At 40.8% G+C, this 16779-nt stretch overlaps 1 protein-coding gene across 2 annotated transcripts; it reads right to left on the bottom strand.

Annotated features, from left to right (window-relative positions):
- Window positions 1–333: 333 nt before the first annotated feature.
- Window positions 334–13453, bottom strand: preb (prolactin regulatory element binding). 2 transcript variants are annotated; one of them, XM_034528823.1, is made up of 10 exons: window positions 13250–13453; window positions 12212–12400; window positions 10632–10827; window positions 5981–6234; window positions 5728–5808; window positions 5438–5565; window positions 5153–5326; window positions 1800–1872; window positions 1551–1710; window positions 334–1449 (listed from the first exon to the last, which is right to left on the bottom strand). In XM_034528823.1, the coding sequence occupies exons 2-10, from the start codon at window positions 12344–12346 to the stop codon at window positions 1355–1357; spliced, it is 1296 nt and encodes a 431-aa protein (XP_034384714.1). In that variant the 5' UTR covers window positions 12347–12400; window positions 13250–13453; the 3' UTR covers window positions 334–1354. The 2 variants fall into 2 exon arrangements, with proteins under 2 accessions (XP_034384714.1, XP_034384715.1); XM_034528824.1 differs by having other exon boundaries at window positions 5981–6231.
- Window positions 13454–16779: the final 3326 nt, after the last annotated feature.

Genomic DNA, 16779 nt, shown 5'->3' with positions numbered 1-16779 from the left:
TCCTTAGCATTGAGAAAATGGGACTAACTCTTATTTAGACACTTCTGGGTCATTTCACTCAGTTGGGAACCTTACTAAGAAAAATGCGTTTCAACTGTAGCCCTGGGTGATGTTGGGAATCTCCTCATTGGTAATTGGTGTTTTTCATTATCTTTCATATTTTTTATTTTGTTGTATATTTTGGTGTCATTGACAATCCTTTTAAATGTAAATTATTTAGAGTATGTAAAAAGAAAAGTTTGAAAAAAAAAGTGAGATAACCTGGAGGGAAGGTTTTGTTGTTTTGTATATGCTTTTCAAATATAAATGAATGAAAAAGGCCCAACAAGTTGATATTGTCTTCACAATGTATTTCTGCTGCCCAAAGGTGGCCAAAATAATTAATGCAGGTATGTATGTATGTATTTGTATTATTATTACTGTCAAGTTAATAGTCCAGAGAGACTGATAGGACCATGAAGTATAAATCATAAAAGACAAAATGCGTTTTGTTTTTTTAGCTAGCTTTCTTATTAATATAGTTACAATAATATGGGCATTCACATTGTTGTACATCTGCTGGGCAACTCTTTCAAGCAGAATGTTTCATTCCAAATACAATAAGGGAGTGCCCTCATTTGCTGCAATGATATTTTGTATTAAGTTTACACACCTCCATGCTTTTCATGTGCATATAGCAACTTTACTTGTATTTCCTTGTAATAATATCAAATAATTATGCATTTATAGAAGATGTTGTACACTTGAAATGTATAGTTAACACTTGGCAACCAAGTCAAAGTCAAAACATGTATGTTTTAAATAAAAATCCCATATACTGAGACAAATCAATGTTTTAACATGGTAAACATTATATCGCCACCAGAGGACTGTATAAACTAGTCTTGGCTGCTCACGAGTGAATGAAATGGAAAGAAACACAGAAAAAGCAGTTAATCAAGGAGGCAAATGGATAATTCAAAGTGTCTATATGTAAACAAAAAGCAAAACAAGACACATTATGTGTCAATACTTTCTATATTTTTACATGATTCCTTAAATAATGTCAATAAAAAGACCCCACCCTAAAATATTCATAAACCTGAGCCCTTCAACTCATCAACATGAATCCAAAAAAGATTAAGAATAATTGATAGAGATCAAAGCAAATAAAATCCCAGTCTGTCCTGTTTGACTCTACTGGGTTAACAGGTCTGAGAAGAACAACCCTGAGTAAGTGCTGAGGTGGACAAGGTCAGCTGTTCAGAGTCAGCCTGCAGCCTGAAGAGCTTTCACTGGCTCAAGATGCAAAGTAAGTCACGCGAAGAAGTGTCCAACCTCCATCAACCCTGACCTGTGGCAACACTGGCATGATTTAAATAAACCCTGGAAAGAGGTACTGTAGGAGGAGAACAACTCCCATCACCACGAGGCCACAGAGGAACAGCACGAGCCAGATAGAAAAGGATCCTAAAGAAGATGGAAAACAAAGTGACAAACGATAAGGTGAGAGGTCTGAAGTTATGATACATGGGCTAAGTGTGTTAATTAGATGATGATGCAGGACTTACTTCGGTTGGGGACAGCATGCACCTGACAGCGGCTGTCCACAGCTACACTCAACATGGCTGTTTCATTATTCCCTTTGATATCTTTGTCTTTCAGACAGTCAGGCAGGAAGGCCATGTCTGTCACAACAATGCCATGGGACTCCTGTACATAATATAGCTTCTGCACACACAAAGAGTAAGTACAGTTATCATCGTACATCAGGGCTCCTGGGTTAATTTATATTCCTGAGTTTGATACACTGTCTTTACCTGGAGGGAGAAAGCAATGTAGATAGCCACTGAACCCGTCACAGTTCCAAGGCCAATAAATGTTCCAGAGTCACTGTCAAGAGAAAGGGTTCACATTAACATCTTATTCTGCAAGTACCCTCTGGTCACTTGGTTCATTTTCTCCCATCCTCTAGTGTTTGAAGAGCAGGTATAATTTCAGTGGACCAAGATTTTCTTTGGTTGACTACAGCAAGAAATAAAATGGTTTTATCAAACAAAATGAAATACGCTAAAGTGCTTTGAAAAGAACAATGTTTGGTATACGAGAACATCCTTCCACTTGCATGGTGTACCTCTACTAAAAAGGTATCGGGCATCTCGTCAGGATGCCTCCTGGACGCCTCCCATTAGAGGTTTTCCGGGCACGTCCAACTGGTAGGAGACCCCGGGGAAGACCGAGGACACGCTGGAGGGATTATATCTCCCGGCTGGCCTTGGAATGCCTCGGGATCCCCCAGAATGAGCTGGAAAGTGTTGCGGGTGAGAGGGAAGCCTGGGTCGGCCTGTGAACCTGCTGCCACCGCGACCCGACCCCAGATAAGCGGGTGATAATGGATGGATGGATGGATGGTACCAGTACGTTCAAAACGATACGGTTTTGCATATTTAGTAACGATACTTAATTAAAATAGCGCGCGATCAGAGCGCACTCACTGCTCCTCTCCTTTAATGCTGTCCAACGCGTTGACTGCTAGGGGGCGGGGCTGCGCAGCGCTCACACACGAACAGGCAAGCGCTTCGCTGGGGAGACAACATGGCGTCAACATAGCGTCAAGTGCCGAAGCTTTTGCCGACCGTCATCGGCTTTTTGTAAAAAAAGATGCCAGAAGTGAAATCTGGAAATACTTTGGCTACATTGCAGACAGTGTTTCAAAGCCACTCAGAAGAAGGAGCAACACGTCAAACATGGCAAAGCACCTTTCAGACAGACACCACGAACTTTTCAAAGTTCAAAGAACGACAGGTAAACAAATGTGATTATAAAGATGATGCGCACCGCAAGTTCACCCACATACAGCCTAACACAAGTAGCCTTAGCCTAGTTTAACGACCAGCCTATGTGATCATGAGGTCACAATGCACACAAGTGTACTAAATGAAACAATTGATACAAAATGGCTACATGCTGGTGGAGCCTGAGGGTGGATCTCTCTTTCTTTTTTTTTTGTCAAGGAAAAATAATTATTCCATGAATTAAGATTAAAATAAGAACTTTACAATTGCTCATACTTATGAAAGGAACTATGTAGTCATCTGGTCAGATACAGACAAAAGGCCTACATAGCCGTGTATAATCAATGCTATGATGCCACCATGCAGTTTTCATTAATATCTTGCTGTAGGCTAATACTAATATTAATGCCATTTGTTGAAAAAGCTGGGCAGGAACAAGCTGGTAAAAAGGGAACCATACATGTGTTTTATTTATTACAGATGTATTTATATTATTATAGATAAATATACCAGTATCGTGGTATCGTATCGAATTCTGGTATTGTATCGTAAGTATCGGGTATTGGGATATTTATGGCAGGTATCGTATCGAAGTTATAATTTTGGTATCGTGAAAACCCTACCACTACTATCCAAGTGAAAAAGACTTCCTTTTTTCAATTGCATAGTCAGGTAAAAACTATAGATCAAAAAACAGCTTGCCTTTCAAGGACCACTGGTTTTGCACAATGACAGTGTGAATGCTGATTGGACTTTAAACTCTATACTCCTACAACAATCAAAATATTCAGTTGTGACTTTTCTTGTTTCTAGCTTCTTTTTTTATCAAGGAAGAACATCTCCAAGTCCTCTTAAACATACTGTACTTTGAAATGCTACTGACTTCATGTAACCTTTAAACAGACTACAAGACTAAACTATTGTGGCATAATTCTTACTTTTTTCTAGCAATATAAAATCAACAATCTGACCAAAGGTGTTGTTTAACCCTCTACTCATTCAGTGCCCAAACTTCCATGACAACCGTAAGACTTTCCACTCCGATAAATCTCAGTAAGGGCCGGCTCTGGAAGGTGGATAGAACCATACCATTACCTTACTAACGCTGCTTCTTCCCTGGAGTCTTTGTGACTTCACATCTCATCCCTGGCGGTGTCTGATGCCTCCTGCCTGGTGAGCCGGCCGCCCTCATTGGCCCTGCTGATCGCCCCGCCCCCCCTCCCCTCTACCTCCTTCTGTTTCATGGATTGGAGGTCCATTCATACATTGTCATATTCATGTAATGTGTTTATGTAACTCTGTAATGCTGTTCATTCTGTACACAGGACATCTATTGCATCTGTCCATCCGGGGAGAGGGATCCTCCTCTGTTTCTTTCCTGAAGGTTTCTTCCCTTTTTTCCCTGTGAAATGTTATTTTTGGGGAGTTTTTCCTGATCCGTGAGTGTATGTGTACAGATTGTAAAGCCCTCTGACGCAAATTTGTAATTTGTGATATTGGGCTATACAAAATAAGCTGAATTGAAATTGAATTGAATAGAAATACAGAGACTGGCATGGGCTCAGTGGTGAGCAGGGTTGTCCTTCAATCAGAGGATCGGCGGTTCGATCCACTAGTCCATGTTTCCTTGGGCAAGACACTTAACCCTAAATAGCTCCCATAGTTGTGTCTATGTTGTGTGAATGTTAGTTAGCCCTGATGGGTGGCACCTTGCATGGTAGCCCTTGTTATCAGGGTATGAATGATGTGAATGATGATGAGAAAAACTTTCATGAATGCTGAATTTGACCCGAAAGTGGAGTTCAGAAAATCACCAAATCAAAATCCAGACGGCTTACTGAGCCCAACTACAAGCTCACAGTGTTCAGTCACAGACACCTCACAGACTGCCTCAGACTGTCTGTCTGTGATGATGAGCCCAACTACGAGCTCACAGACAGTGTTCAGCCACAGACACCTCACAGACTGCCTCAGACTGGCTGAGGTTTGGTTGCTGGGTCCTCATTTGACCTCCAAAACCAAACAAGGTCAGAGCTTTTTCCCTGTGTTCAGCTATTTAAATGGCAATGGAAGCAATGTTCGTCACATGAGTTTATTTATACAACAAACTTGTAAGGCTATTGAATGATTGAACTTGTGGAAACTTAAATATACATACAAAATAAATAACATACAAAACCACCGGTATGGCCATTTAAGGCTGAGTATGAAACTATTATGCTTTCTTAGTAGTGACTGAGTTGTATCTGTACAGGAGAGGAAGGAAAGTCTGATTCATCAGCCATCATGCCTTCCTGACACATCCTACCTTATTTGTGTCTAAGGCGGGTTTCTAAGCATCCATAGTTAACATGTTAGAATATGAACTTATCAGTTACCTGACAGCCAGACTGGAGATGACCTCAGTGCCACAGGAAGCTGTGAGCATGGGCAGAAAGCTCTTGCCATTCCATTTGGTGAGGTAGCATGGAGGTGGTTTTCTGTCTCGTTTATGAGGGATCTGAACTGTGTAAAGCCTCAGGGCGTCTTGTTGGTCTTCCACCTTTCCAAACCTGAAATACATGAAAATACGTCCATTAATAGTCACTGTCACATCCTTCGGATGGATAGGGTGAGGTGAACAGCTGGATTGTTCTTTTTTAAAGAAGTCTTTTTTCCTTTACCTGCAAGCCATATACCGATAAGTCTTCTCAGCTATCTGAGGCATAGTTTCAAGCCATTTAAGACCCATAGCCAGCTGGCTACCGCTCCATACACTGCAGGAAAAGTCCCGGCCAACACTCACCAGGTGCTGCATGAGAAAAATAAATACTGTCATTGATTGGGAAATTATTTTCTTCATTTAGACAAACACAGCGCTCTGAGGAAAGGGGTTACGGTGCCTTGCTCAAGGGCACAGCGGCAGGGCCTAGACTAAATTTAATATCCACATCTGGAAGTGTCAATGGTTCACCTTGTTCCCTAAACTCATGTCCAAGTCTTCAATCTCCCCTTCATGTGCTTTGAAGTCAAATTTCTTCTTCAGGGATGGGAACTGAAGAAGAATTAAGAACATACAATCAAAGTCAGGATATCAATACATACGTTGTCTGGAGCATTTCCACCAACTGGCCAGAACACACCCATACTAAAGTTCAACAGCATTGTCCTCATCTCACACATTAATCAAACTAAAGCAATTTATGATCCAGGTCTACAGTATTTACCTCCCAGACTCGTATGTGTCCGTCTGTGCCTCCAGTCAGCAAAAGGCTTAGGTCAGGACTGAACCGGACCACCTTCTGGAGTGGATCCTGGGGGTTCAGATCAGACTGCACTTCAGCCAAACCAGTCACAGAGATACAAGCCGACTCATCCTTCATATCTGACATATCTCCAGAGCCTGCCGATTCATCCTGTCCATCTTTGTCTCTTTTCCCAGCTCGTCGCCTGGCATTCCCCTGCTGCACGCGGTTCCCTGCTGCACAGATGACTCATTTTAATGGAGAACAAAGACACCTGCATGTTTTTTTTGAAAAACAAAAGACAATACAGTAACAGAACAACAAGGGGATGACTAAAACCGTAAATACAGGCCAGTTAAACTAAATGTTTGGCAGGGGATGAGATGTAGTGCTGCCCCGTCCAAAGGCAGTAAAGCATGAATCAGGCACCAAAAGGGCCAGCAAGGTCAGTCCAGCAGGGCCAACTCATTCCGCCACTCCCCTTTACCTGTGAAGGTCTGGGGGTGTCGATCACCCACAGACCATCACAGGTGGGCGCTGTCTGACTTAGCAATTTCAGTCTCTGGGCGGACTGTGACCTGGCAAGTTCCAGTGTTACACTCTAACATGTTGACATGCTTTTTCCTCAACAAGAACACAAAGGCAGAATTATTTTGTTATTTTGATATGCTTTCTCCCCATGTAATTTGATATTCAATAATATTCAATGTGTTTACATCTTTATGCATTTCAAAGGCTATGCAATGCTGCCAGAGAATATGCACTATGTTGCTGAGGAAATGAAGCTTTTAAAAATGCTTTTGTATTGTTTGGTGGAAGCACTTTTTTTTGTTATTAAATTACAATTCATTGATAAAGGAAAGTCAAGTAAGAGTCAAGTCAAACAATCACAATGAAAACAAAGCAAACAACAATAATAATCGAATAAAAATAAACAATGTGCACATAATTAGTGCTAGAGGTATGTTTCATAGAGTAAACCGGTTATAATTTCCCGTATAATATTAATTTTAATATACCGCCAAACTAAAGAATGGCTGTGAAAAGCTCTATGGATGCGAGGATGTATGGAGTTGAAAGAGCCCTCTATTAACTGGGTATCCTTCTCATTCATGGTAAGAACTGTATAACAAAACAATTAATAACCCACAACTCTCATAACAGCATAAAACACCTTGGCAAAAATAACTTTGTGACGCGTAAACGATTTGCGGAACTAATGGAAATGGACCTGTACCGGTATAGCGCTACTACTCATAATTTATTGATTGAATGTGTTTATGTAACTCTGTAATGGTTCATTCTGTACACATTACATATATTGCTTCCGTCTATCCGGGGAGAGGGATCCTCCTCTGTTGCTCTCCTAAAGGTTTCTTCGCAGTGAAAGGGTTTTTTCTATTTTTGGGGAGTTTTTCCTGATCCGATGTGAGGTCCTGGGACAGGGATGTCGTATGTGTACAGATTGTAAAGCCCTCTGAGGCAAATTTGTAATTTGTGGTTCTGGGCTATACAAAATAAACTGAATTGAAAGCACCTTGAGTGGTTGGAAGACTAGAAAAGTACAGTATGTGCTGTGCATGCCAGAATAATCAAACGGCAGTATGTTACTAGAAATATCTTCGCAACTGGTCTGTTTCTTAAATTAGAAAAAGTAAAGAAATTCCCTGACTTCATGCCCAAGTACAAAGTGCTGTGTCTGGTTACAGGGTATACAATCTGATACTCAGTGATTTGGGCTTGCTTAAGACCATAGAGAATATTGTAGAGATGCAAAGGTCTCTTGCTGGAGTTATCGTTGGCCGTTCGGGTTAAAGCTCAAGTAGCATCTAGTGGTTATTATTACTCTCCAACTCATTGCTTCTCTGTGATCTGCAAACTTCATTATTTTTTCCCTCCATGTACCGCAGCTCAGCTGGATATGTGAAGTGAAGTGTGAGTGAAACTGACAGAGTGTAACTATCACTTCCTAAGAACTTGCAGCACAGTTACGCTGATTTCATTAGCAAATGTGGGGTAATTAGGTGGGTTTATTGGGACGTACCCAGTTATGCAGCCACGTTGCTCTGTGATCCCACGTGACCCTATTCTTTGAATGAAAGTGTTGAGGACTGAGTAGGGATGGGTATTGTTAAGATTTTATCGATACTAGTAGTCTTATCAATACTGCTTATCGTTTCAATTCCTTATCGATACTTTTATCGAATCCTTTTAATTATTTTGTGAAAGAAAAAGACCATTAGAAATGAATCAACATTTCCTTGCTGCTGCTGTCAGGCTGCACAACCAGCTGAGCTCCCAGTAGACCACAAAACACTTCAATCAATTGAACCTGTGCAATATAAATACTGTATTAAATACTCATATTTATCGTCTGTGTATGTAGAATATTCAGTTACTGCACTTTTTAGGGTCCGAGCGACTGACGAAGTCAGTCCAAGAGGACCCTATTGAAATTGCTAGGATTCTTATTATTCCGCTTTTTATTTTTGAACATTTGGCGCATATTGGGGGTACGTAGTCATTTTTAAAACTAACCAAATTTGGCACGCTTGTCCGGCTTGGTGAAAATAGCCATCTGATAAAGGAGTCAATTTTTTTTGTTTTTTCAGTTGCTCTCTAGCGCCCCCTCAAAGTTTGACCGGCGACGCCCCTCACCCAGAATGTCCGATTGACTTGAAATGACACACATGTCCATATCCACCTGCTCTACAAAAAAGCCTCTCAGACCCCTAAGGTCCGCCTACTTAGATTTTCCGCCATTTTGAATTTTGTGAAAAACACATAGGTTAGGGTTAGGGTTACAATAATTCGCCGAAGTTGGCCATTTCACCCATTCCCACTTTCTGTGTTTTGTTATGCTATATATAGACTGTTGCTTTAACAAAACCAATCTTTCCAAAAATAATCATGCATGATGCTAGTCAAGCCCTGAACACATTTCCAAGAAGAAACATTAAAAAATGGTCATTGGAACACCTATTAAAAGTTTTAGACAATAATGTATTGGGCTTATTCGAGAACCTCTCAAAATATTTCAGCAAATCCTAAAAGCGCCTCCTATTGGCCAAAACAAATAAGCCTAGAAATGCATCAGATTCACATGAAAATTACACAACATGGTCTACACTTCACGTATATGTATATATGTGAACAAATACATGCACCATGTATTTGTTCACATTCTCAAAGTGCCACCTAGTGGCTCAACTGGACTTGCTCGAATCTGCCCCAAACTTGTCATGCTTGTTACAAGTCAAGGCCTGAGGATATCGACAAGCCTAATTTCAGTCATAGTCGAAGCGCCATCTACTGCCGTAAGAAAATCAGCATTACGCGACAAACTGTAAAGTCAGACCGGCGGCCCTTTTAAAATTCTTCTCCTCACCTACAAAGCCTTGATTGGTGATGCACCATCATATCTTAAGAAGCTTGCAGTACCATATTACCCCACTAGAGAGCTGCACTCACTAAATGCGGGGCTACTCGTGGTTCCTAGAGTCCTAAAAAGTAGGATGGGAGCCAGAGCCTTCAGTTATCAAGCTCCTCTTTTATGGAACCAGCTACCACTTTCAGTCCGGGAGGCAGACACAGTCACCTCATTTAAGAGTAGACTTAAGACTTTCCTCTTTAATAGTGCTTATAGTTAGGGCTGAATCAGGTTTGCCCTGGTTCAGCCCATAGATATGCTGCTATAAGCTTATAGGCTGCTGGGGGATGCTTTAGGATACACTGAGCACCTATCTCCTCTTCAGTGGGCTTTCCTTCACTGTATGCATGTCAGTGGGCTTTCCTTCACTGTCTGTAATGTAGTCAAAGTATTTCCAGATTTCACTTCTGGCATCTTTTCTTCCAAAAAGCCGAGGAAGGTCGGCAAAAGCTCCGGCACTTGACGCCATGTCTCCTCCATTTGAAGCCACATCTCCTGCACTTGAAGCCACGTCTCCTGCACTTGATGTCACGTCTCCTGCACTTGATGCCACGTCTCCTGCACCTGACGCCATGTCTCCCCAGCAATCACTCGCTATGAGTGAGCGCTGGGCAGCCCCGCCCCCTTGAGTGCAGGCAGCAAGACAAGGAGCGAAACAGTGCGTGCGCTATTTTAATGATGTATCGATACAAAAAATATGCAAAATCTTATCGTTTTTAACGTACGGGTACCTTTTTAGTATCGATACACCGTGCAACATTACAGCAGTAGATTCAAACTAACCCTAACTCCCCAATGAAGAGGCTGTAGACATCTTAACGCTGATTGGCCAAGACTCAACACGTCATATCAAAGATGTTTTATTGCGAAGCTCACTACATCACCTTTTCTTATTGTCTCACTCCAATGTCACGCTGGCCGGCCAGTTGACCCCCCCCCCTCCCGAAGCAACACGTTTGCAGGTATGAACAGGGCAGCCAGCCCACATGGTGAGAAGTGAACAATATTTATGAAACTGTGGCGGGACAAAATAGATTTTGGCGGGATGCCACACTTGTGGTAATTAATGGGAAACACTGCTGTACTTCCATCAACAAATGAATCAGCAACTCATCAAATAAATGCAATACATGTAGCATGTTTTGTATGTACTTTTAAAAACAGCAGGTATACTGTATTTCAGATAGTAGCAACAAGACTCACCATCTTTCGCTGCATCTCTGCCTTCTTTTTGTGAGCAGTGTTTGAACCTCATCAGACAGCAGGTCCCGTCCTGTCCTGCAGCAATTACACCATTACCTACAGCCATGTTCATGGTGGCGCGGGTGTCAGTGTCATGAGAGTGAAGGAGACTGGCACTGTACTGCTGCTCTCCAACCAGCCGGAGTTCCAGGAAGTGCTGAAACACACAGTCATGAGTCTGCTACTGCTGCTACTCTCATAATGCCTGATCCAGAAATTCATTCATACACTCAGACGAACCACATTGCGTTGATGCTGCAATTTGAGTACCTTTAATGTGACTTTTACGATACACATTTCTTTTATAATCGTATCATAACCTTTTCTGCTGTATTCTACGATGGTTCTGAAAACTCAACACTTAAGAAAACTCGTGAAAAAAACAAAAGCAATTGAAGAAAATGCTTTACAAATTACACAGCAAAGAGCGTTTAGGAAAAAGCTGACAAAAAGAGAGAAAATATCTTGAAAGAAATCCATTAAAATACACAACCACATACACATAACACAACCCCACACACACACGAAAACACACACACATACATACAACCAAATACACAACACACTCCATGTTTGTACTCTCTTCTGTATGTTTTTGGTAATCCCCCTTTACCACACTTATTCTCATTATTTTATTAAATATATGTACGTTTGTTGTTTATTTAAGTATGTTTCTCTTTCAATCTAAAACTCCCCTGCAAGCACAACCACCCCTGCATTCCTGGCGACTCAAGCTCAATTTTGGGCACTGCGACGGTTCCCTCTGGAGGGAATAGAAGGCTGGGTCACCGGTGATATATGTAAATTACTGTCTATCCCCCAAAAAATTAATATATTAATATTTTTGTTTAAATAAAACGCACCTCTTCATTGATAGTATAAGGTTGTAATTTGCTCTATTTTTTTATTCATACACTCACACTCACCCGTGTGGTCTCTGTCCTCACGATGCTTGACTTTATGAGGAGACGTAAAAACTAGTAACTGCGCCGTATGATGCTCGCTGGCATGTATTCACTGTTGAACTGTTGTTCTGTTTATGTATCGTCTCTGGTCTTGCAATACAAATTAAAACAACAAATACACACAACTAAATAAACATAGTGGGAAGTTCAGCAGCTTTGCAAAATGCTGTGAGGCCCACCATAATAAAAACTGTTTATTATAGGGAATTATGTATTTTAAGATGTTTCAACTGAAAAGTGTTGTACAAGTGGAAAACTCCTTTCAGGAATACCTTAGTGAGTTTGTTGGTTTTGTGCTTAACATTAGTGTCAGTGTGCGGTCAAGAGAGAGAGAGAGAGAGAGAGAGAAAGAGCGAGAGAGCCTGTGAAATTGGCAGTAGCAGTAATGCAACAGCTGTGAACATAGCGCAAGACACTCTAACATGCTGATTAGAGTGAATGGGGTTAGCCTCAACATTAGCAACAACTTCGACTCAGCCTCCCTTAAAGTGGGCATACCTGAAAGGTGGACTAGCAATTACGAGCCTGACAACTGTTCTGGCGGAAACAATGAAACACTTGATCCTCAGTACTTACCAAAGCATTCTTTATACCCGTCTTGGAAGCCCCCCCTCCCCCCGCTGTGATCACCAGCCCTGTTGTAGCGTCCACTTTAATGGAGTATAAGGGAAAGGGGGCTCTGTACAGATCTGGTACCTTCCTCTTCCCCATTGTTGTTGTGCAAGTCACTCACACTTCTTCATAAAACTGCTGCATCTACAACAACTGAGGAAAACAGTGTTAGTTAGTTAGTTTATCTGTGACATCCTCTTTCCTCTATAATCAGTTAATCAAATCACCAACAAATGAAATGACTGTTTTTTAAAAACTAATTTGAAAACAATTCAACATTTCCGAAGCAGAAATATCATCTATTATCTGGTTACAGCTTTTACAATGTGAAGACGTGCTCCTTTTCTCTGTTTCATATCATTGTGAATTGAATATCTTTAGATTTTTAACTGTTAGTCAGTACATATAAGACATCTTCAGACATCATATTTGGCTCTGGGAAATTTATTTCTGACTATTTTCTGGACCGATATGAACATACAACTATGAAAATAAATATAGTATTAGTTACAGCCTTAGTACAAATTATACACATATGATTTGAGCCTGAGTTTGTTGTGAAGTTGGAACGCACCTTTACACTTGGAGATAATGGACAAATTAAGCCAGAAGTCTACTTACAAATACTGATATTATCACAATATTTGAGACATAGTTAAGAATGGCTCACACAGGTTATATCTAAATCTGAAGTCAGCTGTCTCAGACTGTGGCTGTAGTTAACTTACTTGGTGAAGTTAAAGTTCGGTCTAGTTAACATGATGAGCACTGTCAGCGCCACCGTGGGGCAAACACGAAATGTAACACTTGTGAATAACATATACCTTTCTGTTCTTAGCAACAACGTTAGAACACGACAATAACATTACACGCCATAAGTTAGCTGATGTGCGAACGAAGAAGTCAACAACGTTTAGCTGTACTAGCTAATGGCTACAGTGAGCACTCCAGCCCACTGTGCTAGCCTGCTAGCTCTTGCCAGTGGTTTAATTAGTCACCTACTTGTGCAATTAGCCCGGTTTGTCTTCCGTTGTTATTTGAGCAGACAGTTAACACAGTCACACAGCAGAGGATGTCATAGTGGTCTGTTAACGACAACGGCTTGCAATGAAGTAGGAGTGCTAAGAGTTAGTAGCTAGCATAGACGTAACGCTAGCTCCAGACAACTGGACAGCCACTTCCCTACCAACACGTCAGCAACGTAGGGTAGCGTAACGTAGCAGCGTAACTCAGGCTAGCGTGACGTACCAGCGTAACGTAGGGTAGCGTAACGTACGGTGCGTTGATCCTACTGTATGGAAGCCCATTTCTACCACAATGATGACAAAAATAAAGATTACAATTATAATGAGAAACTTTCTATAAAAAATGACTAAGCATTTCATAGTTATGGCTTACTATCTCATAAGTCTAACTTAGTATCTCATAGTTAGGACTTAGCATCTCATAATTATGACTTAGTTGTCTTTCTGCTGAAGATGGAGCAATATGGAAAAGAGGGGGTGCAATGTTGGACATCTGATGAAGCGGATGCAGAGAGCCTTCATTAAGGTGGAGGCTTGGGCAGATAAGTGGGCTTTTAGTGTCAAAGACCAAATACATGATCAGAAAGAGGAAAATAGATTGTTAGGCGTTGGGACATGAAGTATAATTAATTTGTAAATGTTCACGTTGTATAATGAACAATGTCTGTTTAGGGGTATTGCCTAATCTCATTGGTCTACATGTGTTAGTTCTTTTTTCAATAGCTGATGCTGCACAAATGCGGTTACTGCTTTGTCTATGTTATTGCTGCATTGAATGAACATGTGCAATGCAATTCTGCGCACTAAATTTTCAGCTTGTTCTTGTATCCAAATTTAATAATTAATATCGACTCAGTGAGGTCGAGAGACTTCAAAGTAAATCAATTTAGCAGTCCATTTTAGTAGCGCTAAATTAAATAATCAAATAGCATGAATAATGAACATATAACATATGTTATAAAGTGATATTTCTGCCACTTTCCCACAACTGATCGTTAATTAACTGCCAATGGGCTCGAACACTGGAACTATCTTTATGAGACGTGATGAGTCTGACTAAAAGAGTTGATATACAACAACTGAATTGAATTGAAAATATACCTTTAACTTTTACTTTATTGCTGTATCTGTTGTCATGACAATAACGATACTAAGCTATCCCATTTTAAATCTTTCAGGTTTATTTACTGTGCACACTTTTAACTATTCTAGTTCTAAATGTTTGGTTTTCTGGTGGTTTTCTGGCTTGGGTTGGTTTATTGTACAATGATGCTCAATGTTTGGTGAAGACGTTAGCAGGGCTGAGTTGGCCAATCCCTGTATAGCGAGGGATAAGACAGGGTTGCTGTGCAGGTTGAGAGGTCGGCTCACTGCCTGGATCCTCAAATCTTGTTCTTCCTCCAACTGTATCTGCTCATACAGAGGATGCCTGTGTCTTTGTCTCCAGCTAGGAGGACATTCAATGTTTGCAGGACACGTTGTCCTTTAGGAAAAGGCCTCATCTGCTTGGGTGAACTGGGCTCAGGTCAGAATCATATCTGCATGGTGGACTTGCGTGGGGGAAAGAGGGACTGAAAGCCCAAGCTGGCTCAGGATCATTACATTATATTACATGTCATTTAGCTGGGACTTTTATCCAAAGCGACTTACAATAAGTGCATTCAACCATGAGTACAAACTCAGAACAACAAGAATCGAGGATCACACGCGACACAAATTACTTTCCGGGATTAAGGAACCTTTGTTTAAAAAAATAACTTTTTCCAGATTCAAACACTGCCTTCTCCTCCTCCCTCTACTCTGTCCTCTACTCTATCCTCTTCTCCCACCTCTCCTCCTTTCTCTATACCTCTTCTCCTCCCTCTAATCTGCCTTATCAATACAGGCCTACTTCTCTTCCCTTTCTTCCTCCCTCTCCTACGCCTTATCCTCTGCCCTCTCCTCCTCCCTTGCCTTCTCCTTTACCTCTTTCCTCTCCTCCACCTTCTCCACGTCTCCACCTTCTCCACATCTCCTCTTCCTTCTCCTCTGCTTTCTCCTCTCCCCTCTCCTGTTCCCTCTCCTCTGCCTTCTCCTCTCGTCCCCCCTCTCCTCTCCTCTGCTCTTCCCTATCCTATTTTAAAATGTGGAATGAATTGGTGTGCCAATATGGTTTTCAATCCCCTCCCTTAACATCCCCCCTGCATTCTAACCCTTTATTCCCTCCCTTGGTCTGGATAACGCCCATGATCTGGTGCACACTATGGGCATTGTCACCATTAGTAATATGTAAGTGTAAGGCATGTTTGCTTATTTTGAAGATCTGTTTGATATATTTGATCTTCCTCAAGCCCATTTCTTTATATAACTGCAGGTCTGTTATTTAGCAAGTCCTAAACTGCGTAAATCTATTTTTCCTGACATCTAGCCTTACTTGTGATAAATGTCATCAGGGCCTGCTAATCTCGACCACATGTTCTGGTTGTTGCGCTCTCTCTAAATTCTGGGAATTTGTGTTTGATACTGTGTCTAAGTTCACTTCTGCCCCCATAGAGCCTTCTCCACTCGTAGTCTGTGGTCCTGTTGGCTGAGTCACTTTTGCCCAAATACTTTTTTTGGGCTTTTTTCATTCTGCTGGCTAAAAGCCTGATCCAAATGAAATGGATACATTCCTGCCTCACACCCAATCTTGATGTATTGGAGATGTGTTGCACTTCATGCAATTAGAAAAGAGTAAACACACCCTTCAAGTGGTTCTACAGTATTTAGGTAGAGTAGTACTATTAGGTCACTGTACGTCTTTTCCCCAACTGATCTCACTAGGACCTCTGATATCTACCTCAATGCTTCTTTTACTTGACGTCATTGTATACCATGATCTCTATCTTTTTCATACCTTGACATCTATGTAGCATAATCTACCTTTACATTTTATTGTTTACTTTACTTCCATATGTGTGTGAGTGTGTATATGTATAATATATATGTATGTATGTATGTATGTATGTATGTATGTATGTATATATATGTATATATACTGTATATACGTATATATATATATATATATATATATATATATGTATATGTATATACAGTATATGTATTTATTGTATTCATTTATTTTATTTATTGTATTCATTTATTTTGCTGCGACAATGCACACTAATCAACAGTAGAACTGTAAGTCAGCCAGAGTTAGCCAGAGAGGCTAATTTCCATCTGCTGTCCCTGGCCAGATGTTTGTAAGGCAGCCTAAAATAACAAAATAAAATGGAAATAAAATTCATAGACAAACTGACAACAACATATAAACAAAACCAATACACAGCAAAAAGAAAGGGTACAACAATAGACCAGAGACATAACGGGCTGCAGCATGCATCAGGCAGAACAAACCCAGCTACAATACAACATACACATAAAAAACAAATGCACATATAGGCGAAACAAGCATCAGGACCATATCAATGATTGCACACCTGATTGGCAACAAGCCATTATATATGTATGTATATATATATATACATA

This window comes from Cyclopterus lumpus, chromosome 25 (genome assembly GCF_009769545.1).
Source record: "Cyclopterus lumpus isolate fCycLum1 chromosome 25, fCycLum1.pri, whole genome shotgun sequence".
Taxonomy (NCBI): Eukaryota; Metazoa; Chordata; class Actinopteri; order Perciformes; family Cyclopteridae; genus Cyclopterus; species Cyclopterus lumpus.
Note: the sequence above shows the minus strand (reverse complement) of the source record. Positions and strands in the feature narration are given on the sequence as shown.

Excerpts from the sequence above, each read along its gene's own strand:
- preb (XM_034528823.1), bottom strand. The coding sequence starts at position 12,346 with ATGGGGAAGAGGAAGGTACCAGATCTGTACAGAGCCCCCTTTCCCTTA. Across the intron at positions 5,566-5,727 it reads ACATGAGTTTAGGGAACAAG|CACCTGGTGAGTGTTGGCCG; the intron begins GTGAACCATTGA and ends TTTCTCATGCAG. Across the intron at positions 1,450-1,550 it reads GCATGCTGTCCCCAACCGAA|GATCCTTTTCTATCTGGCTC; the intron begins GTAAGTCCTGCA and ends CATCTTCTTTAG.